Source organism: Leptodactylus fuscus, chromosome 7, assembly GCF_031893055.1.
Source record: "Leptodactylus fuscus isolate aLepFus1 chromosome 7, aLepFus1.hap2, whole genome shotgun sequence".
NCBI classification, from domain to species: Eukaryota; Metazoa; Chordata; class Amphibia; order Anura; family Leptodactylidae; genus Leptodactylus; species Leptodactylus fuscus.
This window is the reverse complement of record NC_134271.1, coordinates 59,091,685-59,104,656: the sequence shown is the minus strand read 5'-3', so window position 1 is coordinate 59,104,656 and position 12,972 is coordinate 59,091,685. Positions and strand designations below refer to the sequence as shown.

The window sequence follows — 12,972 nt, the reverse complement described above, 5'->3', positions numbered from 1 at the left end:
GACTGTATGTCCTTCTTTCGTCTTTACTTCTAGTTTTCTCGGTTGAAGTATGCTTTTCACGATTGGGCTGATTTATGAGAGTTAATTATGTATATTTGACTGTATCGGAACTCTCCTGTGCTATGCTTGTTTTCTATATCAAAGAATGACAGGCAGCCAGAAATGCAGGATAGGGGTTGAGTAGGAAAGTTTGAGAGAAGAAAACTCACACAGAGCACAATTCAGCTCCAGAAGCCGTACCACACCATCAAAAGTCTCCTTCTAGACTGGGACAAGAGTCCTAGCTGGAAACCACGAAAACCGGCGAAAACTGAAGCCAGCAGTCAGCCTAATACAGACCCCAGAATAGGTTGATGACAATAACACAGAACTGAGCTCACACCCACTGAAACACAAAGCAAACTCAAGTAGGCACTGTAACAGAGACCCAACCACGATCCCAACAGCTCAGTGGCCAAGAGAATCAATCAAAGAACCACAGGACACTGGCTCAAATCCCCAGATGAACACCACTCAAAAACAGAACCACAGTCACAACCATTTTATAAATAACTCAGATCCTAACAAATGTTCAGGTACAGCAACAAAAAACTGTAAGCAAGGAATCAAACAGAACATGACTCCTGCACTGCAGCGGAGGTTGGCGCAGAGACCCAAACAGTCAGAGACGTAACAGATTGACAGCGCGTTTGTTCTCCTTTACAACCTGATGGACCGGGTCAATTTCTATATTGAGAACACCTGATGGGCCGAGAGGTCTTTTTCTGACTTTTGTTTTCTATGGTTGGATGTTCCAAAGGGTTTTAAGATGCGGCCTGCATATTTCATGTAATCTCACTAGATAATTACCCAATATACAGAAACCCCAATACAGCATAGGATACAATCAATAATATTTAGCTCAACAATTCTCATCATAAACATTATGTCTGGAAAACATATTAAATCCATCAATTTATTTCCATGAATTTTCATTATGACATAGATTCATATGTAATAGCCCAAAAGGGGAATAAGGTAGCTCTATCCTGCTGATATACACAGAGATAAATAATGAAATATTCCCCCCCAGGTATAAGCAACAGCACAGTAACACTCTAATGTAAAATAGCCTTTGCTGCTTCATAATGTTACACTGGAACACAAGTTCTGTCTAAAAAAATATACTAATATAATACTCCACAGTACCACAGCCATTAATACAACCCTAAGTATCAATGTATATAGCATTAATGTATTACAAAGCAATCTGTTTTACAAGCGCACAATGCTATATAAAGCTGTATACAATTCCTGTAATTGCCAGTTTTATTTCTCTTGGTTCCCAGAAATACCATATAAGACAGTGTGAACATTGAAAGGCTGACAACTGCATGTAACTGTAAAATGATTTGTTTTCCACATTAAACATAGAAAGGACTAGGATATAGCTATAGGCAATGCTGAGGTATCATTGCCACATGGGGACTAAAAGGAAAATAACTAGTAATATGATTAGCACATATAAGTAAAGGCTGTTACAGATTTTGCTGGGCCCCAGAAACTTCAAGTTAAGCCTGTGTTGGAGACAATTTACTCCTGAGCTCTTATAGTATGTAGCATGACTGAAGTGAATATAATAAGTCATTGTCGCCATCAGGGCTGCTCATGAAGATATTCAGCTGGTCCCCTGGTTTTATCCCCTTAACCATTATGCAGAAATCTGATCTTCATTTCTGGTGAACACTAGGTTTTTATCTCTAGGAGTATCCCATTGTAGGTGACAGCTGATCCTAGAGGATTAAGAGACACTGGCATATGGTGCCACACAGACAGGTGAACGGCAAGGTCAGAGTAGAGGCATAACTTGATGGTCCAGGGTGATGGAGAGAATATGAGATGAGGTTCTTCTACTCTACATGCATCTTAACAGGTACAATGGTTCTTTAGGGGCTATACATGTCATTACACTTCACATTCAATGACTAGAAAAATACAAGTTACCATGTGAACTGGCTTCTTGTCTTTTGACAATACTCTCTCTTATTGGGATAATCCCCGTTTCCCTTGTGGCTGCTGTTTACTGGTGGTGGTCTTATGGATTCAATAAAATATGTTGCCTGCAGTACTTACTCCATTGCTAATCCTCTCCTTTGGGGAGATACAAGGAACCAAAAAGCCCATGAAATGGTAGCCAAACTGGAATAACAGAGCATGGCCAATATATTACATACACAGTGGTCTGCTTCCACCAGTTATGTCCACTGCTTAGATATCAACTAATGGGTGGTGGGAGGGGGCTAAGTGTTGGACACCTACTAATATGATATTTCTGACCTATCCTAAGGAAAAGCCATCAATATCTAATCTTGAACAAACCCCTTTAATATTGTGCTGATGAAATCCATGACAACCAAAAACTTTTGATGTGTACCATCAATGAAGTTTCATTCAATGAAGTTGCAATCTTCTAGAAATTGTTAATAAAGCATAATTCCATATTTCTTCAAGTTTATTATAGAAAGGCAATTGAGCAAGTTATCTTTGCTATCTTTTTTCTATAGGTATATTGGATGGCGGACAGAACTTCAGATGAGACAGGTGAGCATCTATTAATAAGATGAACATTACTGATTGATAAGAGTTGAGGTTCTTGATCTCTAAAGCCAAAGGGAAATTATCATTAAAATTTACTTATAACTAAGGTCAATTACATGCTGTCCACATTCCTGTTGTGCCCGTGGCAGTACAACCATAACAGTAGACCCATCTTCACTCCAGCTATTATAGAACATGTCCCGTATGATGTGTTATCCACATCTGAGCTTTGATATTCTGTAAATCGCTCCTAACTTCCAATTGTTTTTTTACTTCCTGATAATGATATTAATAGTAATAACTATTATCTATTGTAGAGTTTATCCTTTGAAAACGCCGTTTTTGTATGATTTACAGCATATCTAAAAAATAAATTTACACTTCTCATGAGGCTCAGCAAGTTTATACATCTGATGGTGCTGATCTATATCTCTCGTGATCCTCAGCCAGACTACAAGCTGATTATTTTATTATTATATATGGCTTCTGTGATGCTCAGGCAGGCTACAAACCTGCTGGCAATGATCTATATCTCCCAGGATCTTCCGCCAGCCTTGACCCTTGTTGGCATCAGTTCTTACATTTGCACTACGCCAAGTAACAGCTGACTTGGAATCATGAGATAAATGGTAGCGCCTTGGCCATTCCTGCTCTAGTATATATCATCAACATTAAAAAATTGTCTAAGGGGAAGAATCCATCCTAGGAACTAGCCATCAGTGACAGTGGGAATTCTTCCAAGTCAGTGATAATGTTTTCTCAAACATATGGTTATTTTTATATATGCAGGTATATAAATAAGTATATAATAATTTTGACAATAAAGAAAAAATAAATTTCATTGTTGAAAAAGGTAAATTCCTCTTTCAACAATGAAGTACCCCTGTTTATTCAAGCTGCAAAGAGATAAGGTTGGAGGTACCTAACAAATGGTACCTAACACAGAATATGAGAAGTACACAGTTAGGAAATCCATAAAGGGGTTGTCCCATCTCAAGGATCCTATCTATACTGGTAGCTTATGTAAAATGAAGACTTATCCTAAATATATTGCTTTAGAAATGCTGCTTTGTTTGTCTGTTATGTGAACTTATTCCTTCCATTGTTTACACAGCGTTTTCATAACCATGGACTTGTATGACAAGTGACGTCACTTGTCTGCCAGCAGGGCAATCAGTTCATCTAATTGCAGTTTGCTGATAAATCTGATTCTGTTATCTCTCTATGTAAACACACAGATAACACTGAGTTCTCTACAAGCATTTGCAATATATCTGATCTGCATAAGTACTGTGATAATTCAGTGTCCAGTTCAGCAAGAGGGAGGAATGGCATGGTAACAAGGAATTTGTGCATGTTTTCATTTTTCTAATAGTAAGTAGTATATATTGAGGAAGGGCAGTGAGTCACTGATTTCATGGATTTATGGGATGGTGATGGGGCTAATAAATGCCCTATGAATGGCAGGAAGATTTGGCTGCGCTCATGTTTATCATTTGGGCTGGTTGGGATGTAAGTCTGTATCTGCATAGCATAAAATCACTTTCCTTTTCATCCAATACTTACTTTACTCCTATACTAACAAATTTACATTTTTTGCACTGAGACATAAATGATGGGATATGTGTTGCATTAGCATATCACTGTGTATTGTGTACATTTGCTGTACCATTCAGTGTTGAAATATTTGTACTTTTTTGTGACTGTTGATTAATGGGACCCTTGTGAGCATCTTAATACAACACAGTCTATGTAGCAGAGCTGAACAATAGATACCTGAAGTCTCCTGCTGGCCAATGCTGCTCCAGAGCACTTGGGTCTGTTGTATAGGGATCAGTACTGGGCTCTGTCTATGTCTAACTCAGGAGTTAATTAGAAACTGGTCTAATCGGAACAACATAACCAATTAAAGAAAATTATACATGGACAGATTATCCATCAGCCAGGAAGAGGTTTCAATAGGCAACCAACTTGGAGCGAAAGGGAAAAAAATAAATTAAACCAAGTCATAGGGGCATTCGACAAATGAGTGCTGTATAGTACCGATCCACTAATTATATGACTCCAGAGTCAGTCTTAATAATGCTTCGTGGCTTAATTGCTATATTGGAAGATGATTTGGCATGCACTAGGAATAGGTTATTCGTGTACTGTGCACTGCTGTCAGTAGAGATTGGCTTTAAAAATAATTTGTAGACAGAACTATAGAAGCAATATAAAATATTGTATCACTTTTTACACTTATGTGTTAAATCCTCTACTCATAATTATGTAAGAAACATCTGTCATATTTATGTAAAACGTGTTACGTAAACTGCTGGTGGAGTCAGTGGGGATTCTTTATCAGCACCTCCTTTATTGGGCTTTTTTGGCTCATTTTAGCTTAATAAAGGTGCTCCAGTATGTACATTTTTAACATTATTTATTCTATACTAATCCAGAGTCACAGCCACAGTCACAGTCCAGAGTCAGTGGGGCAGATTTTTAAGACTGTCCTCCAGCCTCTTAATAGACAAAGTGCATGCCTGTGCACCAGAACGGAAATCTGTTGCAGTCCGGAAATGGCATAGACATCCTGTATGGCATAAAACTGGGTTGATTTAGAATTAATACGTTAGGCCGCGATGTCTCTGCTTCTGCCACACTCTGCCCACATTTACGGAATGTGTTGCACATTTGGCACAAGAAAGGGACTTGGCAAATGTGTACCACATTATCACCTATTTACACCTGAACACTGGCATAGATGGTATGTGTACATACATTGTATCATGTATCTTATACTGATCCCAAGTTACGGCCCATGTTATACTCCTGCAAAGCTGTGTTCACAGTTTTGCAGCTTTAAGCTTAAATCTCAAAGCTCTCTTTATTGGCCGAGTATATGCACATAACTTGTGCTAGTGACAGAGAGAATATCAGCTCTCAATGTGCATCATAGAACCGTAGCTAAGCAGGAATAGGTCTTTCAACAAGCTTGTCAACTACTGCCAGCAATAACCAGTAGAACTGTGAATGCAGCTCTGGGCTATAATGCAATTTGTAGCTTAGTACAAGATAAGTCATGTCATTTATTTACAAAGCGGCTACATTATGTGTATGTAATATTTAAAGTGGTGCTGAATATTAGAAATATCCTTTAACATTAATTAGAGTTGAGGAGGGGGAGTCTCATGTGGAACCCCCTCCTGATGATGGTTCACGGCACTGTCTTGTCTGTGACAATCAGGTCAGTTCACTATTCCCAATACCTTTGCTAAGCATGTTAATAATGCCCACCATAGCTTGGGTCTATTGTGAAACAGCACAAGGTTTCCTTTTCGCAGGGATCCCCACAAATAAGGGAAGGCAAGTCAGTCCAAGGGTCACAAGTATCATTTGTTATACAATAAAGTAGTAGTAGGATCAGGATGCCCCAGAATGTCCTATTATTATAATGATATGGTGACATTATAGGGAGATTGCGTAGATAACCTAATAGCTCTGATTATGGGGAGGAATTTTTGCATATATAGGTCCAAAAACTGCAACTAGGTAAAAGCAGATCATTTTTGGTGCAAAGGAAGATCAGAAGGACTACTGCAATCTGTGGTATCATTGTTCTTATTCCAGGGATAGCTCTAAAGACAATTCTAAGGCTTCTTACAAAATGGTCTATTCATGGCTCTAAAAACCCTTTGTCTTCTAATGGATATGGTCGTTTTAGCATCTTTCCTGAAAGTGCTAAAACAAAGTGCCCGAGAGTGTGACACATAATTCATAAAATCTCTGTAGCTTCACATTAATTTGCTCTGCTAAGCATATTTGACCTAAATTTATCACATGAGATAAATTTTTAAGCCATGCTAAATTTTCATGTCTTAACTTAACCAAAGTGCATATGAATGTATTCCTGACTAAGTTACAAATAGGCGGTCGCATTCCAGTGAGCATTTTGAATCATTTATGAATATTAATGTTGGGGATTCAAGACTTAAAGTGTAACTCACATTTTATTTATTTGCTATTGCGTTGGGGTTATAATATACTTAATTAACCTATCTAACTTCTTTTTAATAGAAAGCAGTCTCTAAAATTCTCCCTAGCAACTCTCTAACTGAGCTGTTGCCAAGGAAAAACTGTACACATTTGTATAGCCAGAGTGTAGGTCTGTAGCCTGTAACCTAGAAAAATTATTCTAGTATCACATTAAAGCTAGGAAATAACCTGAGATATCACTACTTAAAAACACAGTCAGGAATTTGAGCTTTATATGCAGCCACTTACACTGCATATAAAAACAATCGCATTCCTGTCTGAATTTTCAACTAGTGATAGCTCCGTTTTTCTTATAGCTATAGCTGATAATCTCCACTTTCATGTGAAACCAGAATCATTTTTCTAGATTTTTCAAGTTGCACCCTGATAGGAGCATGTGTCTAACATGTTCCTAACTTGGTGGAGATTGCACTTTTTCTCCTCTTCTCCTTCCAACTTTTTTTGAAACTTTGAAAAATGCCGAAGTTTGGCCAAAATGTCAAAAAACGTTGTTGTACTGTTCATTACAGATGTAAATATTGGGAAATTTGGATATCACACTATAACCACATGGGCACTATTGTAAAATTGTTGCATAAAAACTATGTGAATCCTTAGAGCACGGAATAAAAGATTCTTGTATAAGATCTATCTATAAGAAATGTGCATTCGTTTATTACCCCATATTATCCTTGGTCATCACTAGACAATATTTGTTAGTGGAATGAAGCCTGCATAGTTACTAGTCTTCATAGTGGCTGCTATACATGTCACCCTGGTAGTCACATCCATGATATCAATGCAGTCTATGACAGAAATTAGTCAGATCCTAGATTCCACATAACCGTTCGATTGAGGTAACATAAAAAGGTTCATCGGAGTACCATTACATAAAACAGATGATTAGCTGGGGTACCCTGGAAAAAAATATTTTGGGAAGGAAGGCGGGGTATCGATAAGTTTTTGGCTTCACATCCAAAGTTAACGTCAAGTCTTGCTATTTCGAGATGTTGAATGAAGAAGACATGGCAAGAAAAAACAAATCCTCAGATGCTTTCTGCCATTACTGATTCACACTGAAGCATGGTGCTGTAGTTTACAAATAGTGTTGAGCGAATAGTATTTGATCGAATACCTCGCCGGCTTAGGAATGCTTCGAAGATTCGATGCGTTTAACCCCTTGGGGTTTGGCCGATTACACGCATTCCTATGCCGGCGAGGTATTCGATTGAATGCTATTCGCTCAACACTATTTACAAACCAGATGTGTCATTGTGGATTATCATATATGTGATAAGCAATACTGGAAGACCACAGATAACTTAACAGTGGTTCCTCTTCATTTTATATGTCTATTACTTGAAGTAGATTATCTGTAATTTGTTATGTGAAACCTTCCATTGAACTTCATTGTTAACTTTGGTTATGATAAAAAAAAAAAATCAGATGTCTCAATGATAAATCATTTTCCAGATGATGATAGGATTTATGAGTAACAGCTAGGTAATAGGACACTTGATGAATAAGCATTAGGCATGAGTATGCAATATGACAGGGGTTATAAAAAGTCTGAGCAGACAGTGAGATATTCTATGTATATTGAATATATCAGTAAATCTTTCATTTCAGTAGTAGTTTATATGCTGCAACCTGCTCACCTTCAGCATCACACCGTATAATAACAATGAACTGAGCCCATGGCCTTATATGAGACAGGTTAACCTAGAAACCACTAAATGGTCTGAAATGGAGTGAATTGTCAAGAGCATGAAATGGAACAAGATAATATGCAGAAGTCTCATGGACTTATATCATCTGTATTATACCAGGTACTGTGACCTATAAGGGTGCATTCACACTGAGTAAACGCTAGCTTATTTTGTAGAGTAAAATTACACTTGTAAATTTTGCTATCCCATTGACTTCAATGATATTTTTTTACAAGTGTAAAAATACGCCAGTAAAAAATACGCCTGTAAAAAATACGCCTGTAAAAATACGCCTGTAAAATGTCATTGAAGTCAATGGGATAGCAAAATTTACAAGTGTAATTTTACTCTACAAAATAAGCTAGCGTTTACTCAGTGTGAATGCACCCTAATACCTACAGTTTAGAGTTGGAGGATATCAATGGGATTTGATGGCAGAGAACAATCTATGGATTTCGATATTCTATACTATACTATTCTATATTTGGATAGGACAACTGAATGAATCAAGACTCAAACCACATAAGCCGACATATGGTAGCCCTGCCCTCATAGCTGAGTATCTTGGAAGAGGAATGTGCCTCACTGTATATGACTGGTGTTTATTAGAAATGTTATATTCACTATCCCATACTGTTAGGATAGCAGATGCAGCTCTGAGCCAATAGTGAGAACTAGTACTAGATACACTGATCAAAATGGTAAACATGATGCTAAGTTTCCAGCACCTCCCACGCCGCACCAACTCCAACCCCACAGTGGTGTTTGCCAGAGCCCCAGATGGTGGTGATGGACTTGGCAGCACTGTTGGGCAGAGTGGTACGGGTCTGGGAAAGCCGTACACACAACACACCACAAATGACAGCAGAACCAGACACTGAGATTTCTTACCAGCAGATCTTCAGAGTAGAGAAGCAAGTCAAAGGAACCAGAAGTCAGCGGTGGGCCATAGTTAATAAGTGGCAGTAGAGTCAAAGCGTAGTCGTTCAATCCAGGTTGTCAATGTGAGGGCAGCGCAATACAGAGGGTAATCCGGAGGGAAGGTCAAACAGGCTGAGTCAGTAACATGAGAGCATTGCAGTACAAAATCAGGTTCAGGGAGCAGAGGTATAAAGGCAAGCTAGGGTTATCAACAGGAGATGGCAAATGGAACAGTACACAAATCAGGAAGCAAGAGGCAGAGTCAGTAGGCAAAGCAAGGGGTCAGAAACAGAGGCAATCAGACAACAGGAGCACACTGAATAGCCTGCGGCGGTCCAGAGCAAGAGCATCTTAAATAGTCTCCGGCCCACCGCCTGGCCTAGAATGCCGGAACTCCCTGGTCCGGCTCAGGAGCAGACTGGCAACCCTCCTGTGACCCGGAAGCAGCAGAAATGAGAGGGCTGGCAACCTCTGCACAGCGTTGTGGAGGCTCCAACCCTACTCCTATCACATACATGACTTTGAACCTTTGGACTCTAATGAAAATTTTGGAGCAAGATTTGTAACTAACATGTTATTCATGAGCCATGGTGTTACTGTATCTTCTGTATCCACTTGTAACTTTCTACCCCTTTTTACCATCCTCCAATTTAATTTTTCATCTTTCAGCATTTGAGGGGAAAGAGAGCCTTTGTAGGTCCACACCACTTATTGGAAAGAAGATAGAACCAAAATAAAATTATTCTAAGCGTTAGAGTCAATTTTATAGCAAACACTGACATTTCGTATTTTGCTATTTTACCTTTTGTACAATAGATTTATAGCATTTTAAATCTTGCTTATTTGTTAGACATGCACCACAATTTTTTTGTTTTTTCTCCTGCCAATTTATACCATGACATAACCCTGTGATGCTTTAAGCAGCAAATCTGGCATCAGGCATGTTACCCAGTGGTGTCCAGTAATAACAGGCTGACAGGTTGAAGGGAAATCACTACAGGGGCTCATTAAGTGAATAGTAATTGATGTCTCCTCTGAGAACCGAAGAAAAACAAACCGGGAACATAGCAATTACATAGTGTTTAGTTAGTAGCTATACTTTATCTAGCAGTGGATTAAGGAGGACATGAAAAGCACAGTCAGCGAATTTACTAACATCGTGGCGGCATCGTTCTATCTTTCAGTAATGAGCCCACATTATTACACATTTGGCTAAAATATAAAAAAATAGTTACAGGACTAGAAATTACCCATAATGCAGTTTATTAACATGCTAAACAAGGTAAAGCCACATTGGACCTGCCCTTTATATAGCTAGGCCAACATCATGAGGTGTGTTACCTGTATGTCATGTGACAAAAATGTTTGCAACTTGCATTTGACTGCAAATGTAGTCAATGCTGTACCTAGGGCGCCACTGCTGTACCAGTGGGACAGTGCAAATATGGCAATTACCTGACGCTTTCCTCCTTGTATTGTGTTAACACACGCATAAATGCTCCAGACCAGAAAACTGCCAAAACATCTTTCACATGGGTGGTCACACTTGCCAATGATCACTTGCCCAATCAAGGGCATTTAATTAGCAGCACCTCACTCTCTTAATTCCTAGAAACTCCCATAGAATGGTCAGAGAGAGTCAGTTATGGGCTGCCACTTCACAGTGGCTTCAAGATGAGGATCAAATGATCCCCATTCTCAAAATAAGGGTATACATCTATGAAAAATTTATGACATATCCCATAGGTATGCCATAAATTTCTGCAATGGGAATGTCCCTTTAAGTCTCAAGTTTGTTTAATATGTATCTGCCCCATATATCTGTCTGTCATTCACAGTTATATTCATTATTTTTCTTTTCAAGGATGTTGTCACTTTGTTGTGCTTTCCTTTTTTTCTGACTCTGTCTGCAAGTATAATCGTCTGAGCTCCTCCTGACAAACAAAATAGATTTGTAAAAGTGCACTGGAGTTCCTCTGCTTCCCTTTGGGGTGTATGAGCCTCTGCCAGTTAGATGGTGATCTGATAGAAAAGGACAGACAACTATTACCGACTGTCAGTATTTGGCTGTTATATATAATGTAACCATCTCTAAGCTGCACAGGAAACCAGAAACACCTCAGCAATATAGATACATTTATTATTGATAAAGTAATAATGTAGAAAAGCAAAGCTAATTCCTTATATCTTAGTGCTGCTGCTTTATGTTCTATACAGTATTGTATACACACTGCTCTCTCCAGGAAGAAAATCCCAATTTAATTATATGACCTGGAGCACCTTGATATGAAATGAACTGAGGGTTAGGAAGGGATGCAAACTTCACTTTCTTATTACCAATAATATACAAGACTAGGTCCGGTGGAGATTGTGGTGCATTTCCAGTAAAGGGTATATAAGATGATACAGACATTGCATTGCAATATTTAATCAAGACAAAGGTATAGCAAATGTACTTTGTGGTTTTCCGAAAAGCATGCATCAACTTGCTGCCATGAAACCATTGACTCCTTTCTGTCTTTGGGTTTGTTCCTTGTTTTCCCTAATAAGGTGTTACTTACTGACTTGTGTATTGTTAAAGCATACATATTCTCAACAGCTTTTAATAAATAAATAGTGCATTTGAATATAAGACATGTCGAGTTTTGCTGTCCGCTTGAATAGTCGGACATATTTGGGACCGGACAGTTAAGGACAGACACGGACTGTAAAAGAACGCACCTGATGTCCATTTAAATCAAGGCAAAATGTGACGGACACAGCTAGTGTCCGCTGCTAATGTCCGCACAATATTTTGAACGGACACTAGCTGTCGGACACTGACGGTAGTGTGAACGCCCCCTAACTGCTAGTTCATCTCTGCATTCAGTCACATAGTGCTCTATAGAAAAGAGAGGGGTGAAAATGTATGCTGCAGCCAGCTGATTGATTTATTGCCTCATTCTGTGCCCTTGTAGCCTCTTATCTATAAGTCAAGCATTGTTAACAGTGGATTTTCTAATGTGTAGAAAGTAATTCGGCCTGAAAAGTGGAGAAGAAAACTAATTTCTTTAGATGTATAAAATATATTACAAACTTTCTTATATTAATGCATACTATTCACTTATGCAAAGTTTCGAAGTTGTTTATAACTAGAGGTACACTTTCGGAAGGCTGGGGAATTAATTGTTGTGTCCTAAAATATTTAGAAATATTTTAGGAAATATTTACATATTTTAGGTCAGAATACTATCTAAAATTACTTCAGTCAAAAAGAAAATTTGACTATGCTTGACATATGTATAGTCAACATACCCGGTGCCCTCTGTTCCTTCATGCTGCCGTTGTTCCTCTGTTTTGGACCTTGTCAGATTTGATTCTACTGCATATGTCAATGACATCAGCTTAAGGACCACATGATCCTTAATGAGGATATTATACTAAGAATGCAGCAGTCAGTGAAAGTTTTTATTCTTTCTAGGAAAAGAAGATAATGAGGAAGAGGATGTGATAAGAAAATGGATGACCATCATAGATAAAAAATTATATCTTACTTACAATACAGATATATCCATTTTCCACCTACTCACTTCTATAGCAGCAATTTCTACACATATAATTATAATGAAAATCCATTTGGCAGCCAAGTATTATTGTCATATTTTCCCATTCTCTTTTGCGCAGTTATCTTATTTCGATCATATTATTCCATCAAGAATAATCTGTTCTGTAGTTCTGTGCAAAGCAACATAGTGATGCTAATGAACCA

General features: G+C 38.3%; 1 protein-coding gene across 1 annotated transcript in view; it reads left to right on the top strand.

Moving 5' to 3' along the window:
• Positions 1-12,972, top strand: part of LOC142213579 (serine/threonine-protein kinase Nek11-like) — a 258,023-nt gene that overhangs the window by 200,890 nt on the left and 44,161 nt on the right. Inside the window, exon 11 of the mRNA XM_075281957.1 lies at positions 2,544-2,580. Within this exon, the coding sequence (XP_075138058.1) occupies positions 2,544-2,580 (37 nt within the window). The remainder of the gene's footprint in view (positions 1-2,543; positions 2,581-12,972) is intronic.